General features: G+C 55.0%; 1 protein-coding gene across 1 annotated transcript in view; it reads left to right on the forward strand.

Annotated features, from left to right (window-relative positions):
* DLG3 (discs, large homolog 3 (Drosophila)) overlaps window positions 1-11,631 on the forward strand; it is a 48,881-nt gene that overhangs the window by 12,727 nt on the left and 24,523 nt on the right. The window contains exons 2-7 of the mRNA XM_009997174.1: window positions 6,695-6,745; window positions 9,660-9,784; window positions 10,156-10,325; window positions 10,705-10,841; window positions 11,146-11,290; window positions 11,442-11,601. Of these exons, the coding sequence (XP_009995476.1) occupies window positions 6,695-6,745; window positions 9,660-9,784; window positions 10,156-10,325; window positions 10,705-10,841; window positions 11,146-11,290; window positions 11,442-11,601 (788 nt within the window). The remainder of the gene's footprint in view (window positions 1-6,694; window positions 6,746-9,659; window positions 9,785-10,155; window positions 10,326-10,704; window positions 10,842-11,145; window positions 11,291-11,441; window positions 11,602-11,631) is intronic.

The following is an 11,631-nucleotide window of genomic DNA, read 5'->3' on the forward strand; positions in this document are numbered from 1 at the left end:
GTGTTGATTTCTGCAGCACTGGCTCCATGCTCATGGGGTGCTCCCCTTTTTTTTTTCCCCCAAAGAGAGCTCAGCTGACAGCTTGCAAGGGCTAGGTGCTTTGCATCTGTGTTGTGTTTTTTTTTTCTGATATGGAAAATTTCAGCTGCCTTCCACATTCATGGAGTGGCACCAGGACTCAGAGCTGGGGTTCATTTGTCTTTGGAGTTCAGGTAGAGGGCTGCAGGTGACTCTGGTGGTTGAACCTTTCTTGTCAAGAACAGCAGATCTCAGCCCACAGCCTGTGGTGGGGTCATTGTACATCAGAGCTGGGCTGTTTTGGCAGGGCTACAAAAAGGAAGTGAAGCCCAGCTGAGACCTCTGCAGCCCTGGCTGGGTGGTTTGTCTCAGATGCTGAACAGAAGCCACTTGGCATTGGAGAGGAAGGCCATGATGCCTCTCTCAGCGTGGTGGTCCTGGGTCCAGCAGCCTTGTATGATCATGGCAGAAGAGAGTTGCTGTCCCCAAAGGTTTACTTCTCAAAATGCATGGCATGGCAGGGTGTTTGTGGGATTGGAAGCTTCTCACAGCTGGGCACCTTGGCTACAGGGCAGTGCTGTGTTGCAGCCTGCTGTCTGTGCTCCCCTGGCTCGTGCTGTTCTACAGAGAACTGAAGAGAGCCAGTATCTCCTGCAAGCAAAGGACACACCTCAAGGTTGGACTGGGAGGGTGAGAGGTGTGCTGTGGGCAGGGCAAGGAGGTATTCCTGGATGGAAAATCTGCTTTCATGTCTGTTTTGTACCCTCTCTCCCTCGGAGGGACACTGCCTGCTTGCCATTGCAGCTGCAAGCACCACGTCTGTTGCCAGGCTCCTGTCCCTTTTCCCTGCCTACATGCCCAAGGGCAATGAGAGGTGGCCCCGAGGTCCAAGGAAAGGCTCTGTCACCCCAGACAGGCTCCCAAGCCCTGCAGAAGCGAATCCCAGCTGTGAGGCCAGTGGCCACCTCCTCCCACCACAGTGCACTCCACTTCCCTGCCCTTCTGCCTGCCTATCCCCACTCTCTCATTAACCCCATATCCCTCGTGCCCCCTTCTCCTTCTACCTCATTAGCTCCATATCCCCATCCATCCCTTCTCCCTGTGCCTTGGCCACAGCTCCTTGCCATGCTAGATGGAAGCACCTGGGCTGTGTCTGGGTTTTGGGGCATCACCCTGGGAATGACAATCACTTGCCCCATCCATCCAACCCCGGCAGCACATGCCAGGGTCAGGGGACTTCAAAAGGAAGGGGCAGGTTGTGGCTGTTATCTGCTGGGCAGAGCAGGGATCACCAACCCCGTGCCCAGGCATGTGCCCCCTGTGGCATGGCCAGAGAAGCCTGTGCCCAGGGCAGGGAAGACACCTCACTTCGATTCCTCTCTTGCCTACTATTGATGTCATACCAGCATAGGAACGAGCCCTGCTCCATCTTTTTCCTCCTCCAAGGTGCCGAGGTCCTCAGGCTTTAGGGAAAACACCCCCCAAAACCTCCTGCTTGGCAGTTTCCCAGCTGGCTGCAGAAAGCACACCAAAATGGCAAATTTGGAAGCATGTTTTTTTTGCAAACTGAAAATCTGAAGCCTGTTGCTACAGTGTGCATTTGGAAGAGTTAAAGTCACATCTTCCAATCTTTAAGTACTTAACTATTCAATTCTTTCTTTAACGATAAACAGATGGTTGTGGTCTAGTTCCTTCCTGTTCTAGCTCCATTGATTGCATTGGACTAGCTTCTGGGCTGAGTTTGGCCCCGGCTGTTTATCAAGAAGTCTGCCTCACATTTCAGTATCTTTGTCTACCCACCTCCATCCCCAAGAGCATGTGGCACCAGTAACACCATAAGGCACGAGCTGCAGCACTGGGTCCCACTCACCGCCAGGGCTTATGCAGAGCCCAGAAACCCTCAGGGTGTAAAAACCCAAACAAATCCTTGGGAAATGCCTTTTGTATTAAAACCACCCCTTGAAGAGGAAGGACAGTTGCTTGGGGGGATCAGCTGTGCCTGCTCCTGGTCATTGCTCACAGTTTCAGGCCTTGGTGTAGTTTGCCCAGCAGGTCCATAGCAGGCAGATGGAGCATTGGAAACCCAGTTCCCATGGCAGACAGGTCCTCTGTGTTTCAAAGTCTGTTGCAGGGTCAGGGGCAGCAGGGATGGCTGCCACGGTCTAGTGCTTTTGAGCAGGGCAAAACTTACTTGTAAGCCTAAAAAAACAACTAAACTGCCATCCTCACACTGTGGTCCCCAGTGCTGGCAGTGGCACATCCTGCTGCCAGTACCCACAGACAGGGTGGCTGCAGAGCCCTCCCAGCTGTGTGCTAGGGCTTGAAACCTGTTCCCTCTGCCCGAGCTCAGCAGCCTCATCCCCATGGCCCTCTGGCAAAAGGCTGAGCAAGAATATGGTGCTTGTTTGCTCTCTGCTCAAGGCCAATTCCATGGGCTCTGCACGCAAGAGGGTTGAGGCCAAGGTTTGTCTGGAAGCAAGTCAGTAGGTCTCGGTGCTGTGGCAGGATCATGGATGCAGAGAAGTGAAGTGTCTGTGTGCCTGGCCGGCTCGTGGAGGTGTATTCCAGCGAGGGAAGAATGCAAGACAATCAATATGATTGACAGAGCAAACTCCAACTTTATTAGAAGTTACAGGCACTTATATACCCTTAGCCCGGATTTTACATGTCCAGGGTTGCACTTATGATTGGTCAGTTGTACTAGAGCCTGCCACGGTCTGAACAGTGACTGGCTCCTTGGCCCAGGCTCAATCAGGACTCTCCACCCCATCTCCTCCTCTGGCATGTTTGGATGTTTACTTTGTTAGCTCACTTTTATCAACTGGTTCTCATGAGAGAGTCCTTGGTCATCGAGGCCCAGGTGTTCTATCAGTAAAAACAGGATTGCTCACATATCCATTGTTTATTAAAACAGCCTGCAACAGTGGAGGACTGGAGCTCTTGACCTGTTTCTCCTGGGTCCTCTGCCATGTACAGGCAGGGAGAGCTCTCTGCTACTGCCTGCCCCAGTGGGGAGGTGCCCATGGGGCTGCTCTGCTTTTCTCTCACTGGGCAGGCGTGGGGCATTGCCAGGCATCCTCCACCCCTGGGTCTGGCTGGCACTGCCAAGGGCTGACCCTCCAGCATTCAGACTGTCTTCATTGTATCTGTACACAACTGCTCCACCACCAGCTCCCGATGCCTGTTCCCGTTGCATCCTAACCACAAGATATGGGCTAGATCCTGCTCCAAACGTGGCTGTGGGCAGTGGTATCCTTCTTGCAGGTCAGTTCCTCTTGCATCCTGGTGAGGTATTTGAGTAGAGTTTGAGGAACCCCATCTTAGTCTTCTAAATTCGTCCTCCTTTTTGATTTAAAAAAAAACAAAACAAACACAAAACCAACCCAAATCCTGACTCTCTAGCACATTGCAAAGCATGTTCCATGTGTGCTGGTGCAGTGTTGGCTGGTGGAGCCTGCAGACAGCTTGCAGTAGCTCTGGAAGGTGTGTGCTCTTCTGTTTAGCAAATGAGTGTTAACTCTGCAGCCTTCTGTTGATGACTGAAATGTCATCATCACTATTTCCCTACTGCCTAAAACATGAAAGGGGAGGGAAGGCCAGCAGAGAGGGCCTCTTCTTGAGGCTTCAGGTGGGCTTGCTGCATGGGAAGGGCTTGGAAAATATTACTCTTAACCTTTTCCATGAGAAATCAGATGGTGCTTAGGACTGGGATACGCTGGGAGCAACTACTTAGCCCCTGACACCCCTGTCTGTTCTGCAAGCCTGACATGGGGAGATGGAAGCAGGGTGGAGTGTTCTCTCCCTGCCTGGAGGTGTTGGAGCTGGGCATCCCCCCATCTAGCCCATAGCACTGAAATGGCCCCCATCAGCAGCTCTGGGGAGGACCACAGGGTGAAGGAGAAGGAAGAGGCAGGTTGCAGCAGCTCCGGTGGGTGCTGTGGGGAGGTTTTGCCGTCAGTGAATGACTGGTATTCAATTTTCCAATGCTGGAACGTTTGCTTTGTTGGCTTGTTCCCTTGGTTACATGGTATATATTAAGGTCTCCCATTTGGCTTCCTTATGCAATTAACTGGCGTTCTGTTGCGTGGATTTTGGAAACATAATCAGAGCAAAAGCTTCATGGTCAGGCCCGTCTGACCCCAGCGTGCCCGGCCAGAGCAGGTTGCTCCCAGCACACGCTCTGCCGGGCAAGTGCTGACATCACTGACTTTCAAGGAGTGATGCAAGACACCACTCAGCCTTGGCAGCACCAAGATTTGGGGAGCAGGGATACCCCAAACTCCCCTGCCTGGCAGTGAGGTGCCTGGGGGGGCTGCATGCCAGGGTGTCTCTGTGCCCCTGAGCACTTGCTGGCAGCGGCTGCTGGGTGAGGCTGGCGAGCTGCTGGCTCCCTCTGCGCCTCACAGATTGTCAGTTCCCTGCACATCCCCGTCCCCTGGGTGTGGATGTGCTGTTCCTCCGTGGCCGTGGGTGTGCGGATGGCTGCCTGCGTGGCAACCGCCTGGAATGCCAAAGCAGAGAGGACAATGTGTGTAGTAGCGAAGGGTGCCAGGAATCTGGAGCTGCTGGAAAGCCGGGGAGAGGCGACGCTGCGCCCCACGCACCAGGCTGGGGAGACAGGAGGAGCCCAGAGGCTGCGGTGAGGGAGGCTGCGGGGGCAGCGGGCGGCTCCGCTCGGGATTAGTCAGTACGGTGGGATGCAAGGATGGAAAGGCAACCTGTGGCTCAGGGGGAGCCTGTGGGGAGGGAAGCAATGTCCCCCTGCCTGCAGGAGCACATCCCAGGGTGGTCCTGTGGCAGGAGGTGGCAGTGCCTGCACGTCCCTGTCCCTCCAAGGCTGTCGGGGATCCTGCTGTGGGTTAATCCCACAAATCCCTGTGCTTTTCCTGCAGAGGGTTCCTGTTCAAGAGCTGAGCAAAGCTTTTTGCAGTGTGCTTGGAGGATCAGAGCATCCCAATATTGGAGCATCTCAGTGTCCTGACCCTGAACCATGCCCTAAAATCTTCCTGTGGCTGAGAGGCACCAGACACAGAGAACATCTCAGGAGGAGCAACCCTCTTAGCCCAAGTTCCCTGGAGCCCCCACCCCATCTCTCTGCTCTGACTCTCCTCAGCCTCATCCTTCTTTAAGGGCAGGTCCCACAACAGGGTGTGGGATTGCTCTGGCCTCACCAGAGCTGAAGCAGGCAGGGGATGAGGATACATGTCTCGCAGGTAACAGAGCCCCATCCCAGATGCTGGCATGCAGAACTGCTCTTTCACCTGGGCACCTGATTATTCCCATCTAGAAAACTCATGTTTCCTCTTCCTACCTATAAGTAGGGCTTCACAATCACTTAGCTGAGTTTCCTTCTGTGATGTCAAGTGATGGATTTAGCATAAATGATGTTTGCTGTCCTCTCCATCTAATGACCCAGCACTGCAGGGTTTTGGAGGGTGTCTGGGCTGTGCTTGCATGGGAGTGGATGGCAGAGAGCTGGGCAAGCAGTATAAAACCAGTATGCCAGTGCTGGATAAGGGGAGCTGTATCCAAAGGCACAGCAGCTCCAGTTTGCATAACAGAGTGCATCCAGAAAGTGGCTCCAGATGATTTAATGAATTAATGGCAGGTGTAAAATCTACATGAGAAACCCTACACATTGCCCAGGGGCCACAGGCAGAGGCAGAGCTGCATGTTGGAAGAGGTGTTTGCCTGCTGAGCTCCAGGTCCTGCCACCTCTGCCATGCCTTGCAGACCTGCCTGCACCCCAACCTGTTTCCCAGAGTGACTCAAATTGTGAGGGTGAGTCCAGTCCCCTCTAAAACTGTTGCTGTTGAATGTAACAGCTCTAGATGTTCCAATGGCTAATTTATTTGCATATCTTGCTAAATTTTAGACCTTGACAGCTGTTTATGGCCTGATCCTGATGACCTGCCACCTTATTTTCCTGTGCATTGCTGCTTATGGAGAAAAAGGAAGTTTTTGACCCGTACATTTAATGTTTCTTGTTTCAGAGCCTAGAGTTACATCCCTTTTATTTCCCAGAGTCCTGCTTTGATGCTTTGGGTATGGGAGATTTTGAAGCATGGGGATCAGTTTGGTGTACAGCACTGAGACAGGATACACCATCTTTTTTTAAGTAACATCATCACATTGTTTTCCCCTCTTACTGTGCCCCACACTCACACCTTGTTACCTTTGCACCCAGCTAATTTTGTAGAATAAATTGTTCTGAATTCCTCATCTACACAGTCATGTTACTAAAAGATTTGCAAGTTACAGGCTGCTAAAGGTGTTGATTATGTACATACATTTTATTTTTTTTCCTTTAAATGGACCAACCTCTTTTCCTTCCTGCAGCAGTGAATTCCTGAGGTTAATTACATGCTGCGTAACAAAGGCATTATTTCTTTTTGTGCCTTGGGTTGTGTTCCTTTTCATGGCTGGAGAAATGAGCTGGGAGAATAAAGGCTTTGCTCTGAAGTGCATTAAAGTCAGTGGGCTTTGGCTCACGCCCAGAAAGAAAAGCAGCACATGGTTTAATCCCAGGGCAGGCTCCAGGGATTGCATTTAAGGCTTTTTCAGCAGTGATGGCACAGCTTTTAGGTTGGATTCTTGATACTCGGCTATCAGAAGGGAAAAGGAAATGCCCCCAGAACTGCCACAGAGCCATAACACACTGTCTCCCTCTCCCCAGGTGAACGGCAGCGATGGGATGTTCAAATACGAGGAGATTGTCTTGGAAAGGGTAAGTGCTCTTTACTCCCCCACTGGCAGACTTTCCTGCCTCTTCCCACTCTCCCTCCCACCAGCACAGCCACCCCACAGCAGCTGATGGGGAGAGACCCATCTATGCTCCCCTCTCTGGAGGTTTTGGGGGTGTCATGCCTGCCTTCCCTGTATGGCCCCTGCAGCACAGGGAGGGGTGGGCTTGCGGCTTCCTGCCCCCACACACCCCTCCAGAAGGGAGGGAGGAGGGCTTCTCCCTCACCTCCCTCATTCACACCCTCGCCCCCACAAACCTGCCAGCACAGAGCTGGGGGAGGAGGCTCTTTGTCACCACCTTTGCTGGGAAATGGAGGTGCAGGGAGCTCTGCTTGTGCAGGCACACGGGTGGGCGCAGCCCCACGGCCAAGCACCGATGCCTCCCCAGCACCCAGCTCCCTGTCACTCCAGGGTGCACAGCCCAGGGATGCTAAGCAGCAAGGAGGGATTTTGTAGTAAACCAGACCACAAGGAATTTCTGTTTGAGCCATTTCTTGTCTGTTGGCAACGCAGAGCCAACAGGTGCCCCATGGTGGGGCACCACGCTGGCTGTGATTAAAATTAGCTCTACTCATGGATGGGGCTCATCCATGGGTGAGCTAGAACCAAAGAAGGCAGGGAAGGCTTTTCCTCTGACAGCCAGGGAGCAGCAGGGATCAAGGGATGAAGAGGGAGGGCGAAAAGCTGGCCCAAGGTTTGCTCCAAGAGGTGGGCACAGCCATACTGAGTGGGAATGGCCGGGACACTCCACAGCACACCTTGCCTCCTCCTTGCTGCCGCGCCGGATGGCTCGGCCTTGCCACGTGGCCAGCGTCACAGGGGAAGACACATCACTCATTATTCTGTTCCTCTCTGCCTTTAGTCATCTCCCTCCTCTCCTTGGCTGTGCATCACAGAGGTGGGTGGACGGAAGGTTATCTGGGGCTGCCGCCTCACCCACCACTTCCCCGGCAATGCCTGACGAAGCCAGCCCAGGGGATGCTTCCTTTTTGGGCTGAACGCTTCTCGCTCCAGGCCCTATTTAGAGTCAAAAGCCTTGTTTTCAGGGATTCTTCAGAGCATCCTCTGTCCTCAGCCCACAGCAGGGGAGGAGTTGGCAGGGTCACACAGAGAGGCAGAACTCGTTGCTGCCCCCATTTCAAAGCCTCAGGCAGCCATTCTCTCTCCAACAGTGAGAAACCATGAGGGAATTTCTGGGCTTAGTAGTCAGGGCCAGCATGGACCATACCCAGGTCCTCCTCCTTTCACCTGGTCCCCAGTGAGACCCAACAGCCCCATCTTACTGTAGGAGGAGAACCCTGATGCCTGTGGGTGAGTTTGTCCCTTTGCTGAGGTGTTGGGCTCCCAGAGATGACCTCAGTGTACCCCAAAATTGGTGGTCTGTCACTGTTACTAGTCCTTGTCCTTGTTGTAAAGACAAGGGCAAATGAAGGAGCATTTTGGGGGCAATAACTGAGGAAAAAAAGTCTGCAGAGGAATGTGGGTTTGGGTTTGCCCACCATTCATGTGTCTACAGTGGCAGCATGTCAGGTTTATCAAAACATAAATAAATACCTCCCAGATAACTTCCAAGTTCTATAGCAAGCATTGAAGCACACCCTTCCATAAACAGGCACAACAAATGGCCATTTTGCACAGACTCACCAGCTTTTCCAGGCTGGGTCTCTGATGACAGTAAGCAACTTTTCTGAGCAGGGTAACCAGAATCCAACTCAGAGAAAGGAGAGTGGCCTGAGACCTTTCACTGTTAAATGGCATTGGTGGCTTTCAGAGATGCTACACACTGTGTCATGAGTGGCATAAAGTCAGAACAGAGATCTCAGTGTCGCTGCAAGAGCTGATGCTGAGCCCAAATTGGGGCTCCCCAAATGGGGAGAAGCATGAACCCCAGCTGGCTGCTGGTGCTGGATGATCTCAGGGAGTCTGAGCTCCAGCGTGGCCCTCCTGGCCACAGGTCCCCTAGAAAGTCAGAGCTCCCCATTCCCTAACGCTGAGTGTGGCTGAACAGCCAGGAAAGTGCTTGGTCTGATCTCATTTGTGTACAAGAAAGGCAGGCGTGATAGGATGTGACCAAGTGTCAGCTCTTCCACTGGTGCTAACAAGGTGAGGAGCCATCTGATTTTCAAGGCAGAGCAGAAAAAGCAGAAATTGTCCACTTGCATCAAACATGGAGCTGGAAGCAGCACCTGTGAGTGTGACACTAATGAGGATCCTGTAAAATCCTGGGAGGGGCAGCACAGGGCCACGGCCTCTTGTCCTGGGATACTGTAGGGCTGGAGAGGCAGCACAGCTGCTGCATTCCCCCGACAAAGCTCAAGTGAGAGTCCAAACATGACTGAGATGGAGAGGAGGCAGGACTGGAGACCCCACTTCATCCTGGCAGCCCCCTCCACCCAATCCTGCAAATTGTGTCATCAGCTCTACTGGTCCCAGTGTTGGCCTGTGCCAAAGCTGCTTCCCAGGGTGTAGGACGGCCAGGGTGGGATGCTGATGACTGGCACAAGCCCCACTGCTCCATGAGGGCTGCAGCATCAGTGTCTCCTCCTAAGGAACAGCCAGCAAGGGGAGGTTTTCTCCGCCAAGGACCACCCCCTCTTCCCCCAGCTCACTGCCTGCCTCAGAGTCTCTCGGCAGAGATGCGGTGGCGGAGGTCCTCGGCGGCTCCCACTCTCCCGCTCCATCTGTTGGGTGCTCTACTCTGCTGCACCGAACGCCTCGGCTGATGAGCACCGGCCTCCCCTCCGGCCACGCATCCCTCTGCCCTCTGAGCTGGGCACCCTGGAGTGCAACAGATGCTGTAAGAGCCCAGGCAGCCGCAGCTCAGAGGGAACCATTTCGGGACGGCAGCAGCAGGCGCTTGCCTGCAGGGGAAAGACGCGGTGTTTGATTTCCTGCAGGGTAACTCTGGCCTCGGCTTCAGCATAGCAGGAGGAATTGACAACCCCCACATTCCAGATGACCCAGGTATCTTCATCACCAAAATCATCCCCGGGGGAGCAGCAGCCATGGACGGCCGTCTAGGGTGAGTGGATATGGCCAGGGGTGCAGCCCCATCAGGGTGTCACCCGGGATCTCCCCAGGGACCTTCTGCGCAGCTCCTGGTCCCTTCCCCATAGCCAGGTCCCCCCAGTACTGGGATGCCCACTGTCCCCTGCCAGCAGCCTCCTGTCTGCAGCCATCCCCTTTCCCCTCATCTCCCATCTCCACCGGGGTCACACTGTGGGGACCAGTCCCACTGCCTCTCCCTTCCAGATGGACCCTACTCTCACCCCAGCAGGGCAGCATCTAGCCAGCTTGAGCAACTCTCCTTCACAAAAGGGTTTCCTTGGCTGGAGGAGGGTGGCACAGGCTGGCAGTTCCCCAGGGAAGCTCAGGGCCACCCTGTGCCTGCAGGGTGAACGACTGCGTGCTGCGGGTGAACGACGTGGACGTCTCTGAGGTGGTGCACAGCAAAGCCGTGGAGGCCCTGAAGGAAGCGGGGCCCGTGGTGCGGCTCGTGGTGCGCCGCCGGCAGCCCCCACCAGAGACCATCATGGAGGTCAACCTCATGAAGGGCCCCAAAGGTGAATCCCCCCACTGTGCTCTCAGGACCGGGGTGCCCTGCTGCCCCGTGAAACGGTTTGGGGTGGCCCCCTGGTGTAGGGTGCCATGGGGTGGCGAGACGGCATCACAGGGGTTGTGGGATGCGAGGTGGCAGCACCGTGGTGGAGGATGCCACAGGGTGGTCCAGCAGTGTGGCATCCTATGGGGCACAGGGTATGGGACAGCCCCATGGCACAGTGCACAGTGGCTGGGTTGTACCTGTGCAGCAGCAGGGTGGCTCATTGCTTGCCATGGTTAGGGCAGGGTGGGAAGTCCAGTGAGGCAGAGGGGGTGTGGTGCCATCCCAGGGCTCTGTCCATCTGTCCCTCATCCCTCACGTGCCTTCTCACTCCCCCTCAGGCCTGGGGTTCAGCATCGCCGGGGGCATCGGGAACCAGCACATCCCTGGGGATAACAGCATCTACATCACCAAGATCATCGAGGGAGGTGCTGCCCAGAAGGACGGGCGCCTGCAGATTGGGGACCGGCTGCTCGCGGTAAGCTGGACACCAGGTGAAGCTTGGCAGTCTCCACTGAGCTGTGATGCTGATCCTGCACCCAGCACCCCTCCTGCCAGCAGCCCCATGCCACCTTCCCTGGGAACCCCACTGGGACAGTGCCGTGGGAGGAATAGGTGCAGAACTAGTTGCAGGCAGGAGGGCCAAATGCATGAAGATGGGACCCTGTCATTGAAGCTCCTGTGGCATCTTCCCTATGGGAAACCACTCTGCTCCCACAGGGCTGCATCAGCCCCTGCCCTCCCATCTGTGGCTGCATCTACCAGCCCCTTCCCTCTGGCAGGTGAATAACACGAACCTGCAGGACGTGCGGCACGAGGAGGCTGTGGCTGCCCTGAAGAACACTTCTGACATGGTGTACCTGAAAGTGGCCAAGCCTGGCAACATCCACCTCAACGACATGTACGCGCCCCCCGACTACGCCAGCAGTACGTATGGCGCTGGCTGCCGGCACGGCGGCCCGGGTACTGCAGGGCTGGGGGCACAGAGCCTGCTCGGGTGGCAGGCAATGCTGGGCTGGTCTCCATGTCCGCGTTGCAGATGGATTTCTGTTCCTGATGTCCTTCTCCTCCCCTGCAGCCTTCTCAGCCTTGGCTGACAACCATATAAGCCATAACTCCAATCTGGGCTACCTTGGCAGCATCGAGAGCAAGCCTGCCTACCCAGTCCCTCCCCAGGTGACTCCATCCCGGTACTCGCCCATCCCTCGGCACATGATAGGGGATGAGGACTTCACCAGGTGAGTACTGGGCATGAGCATCCCTAGTCC

This window comes from Chaetura pelagica, unplaced genomic scaffold (genome assembly GCF_000747805.2).
Source record: "Chaetura pelagica isolate M959 unplaced genomic scaffold, ChaPel_1.0 scaffold344, whole genome shotgun sequence".
Lineage (NCBI taxonomy): Eukaryota > Metazoa > Chordata > Aves > Apodiformes > Apodidae > Chaetura > Chaetura pelagica.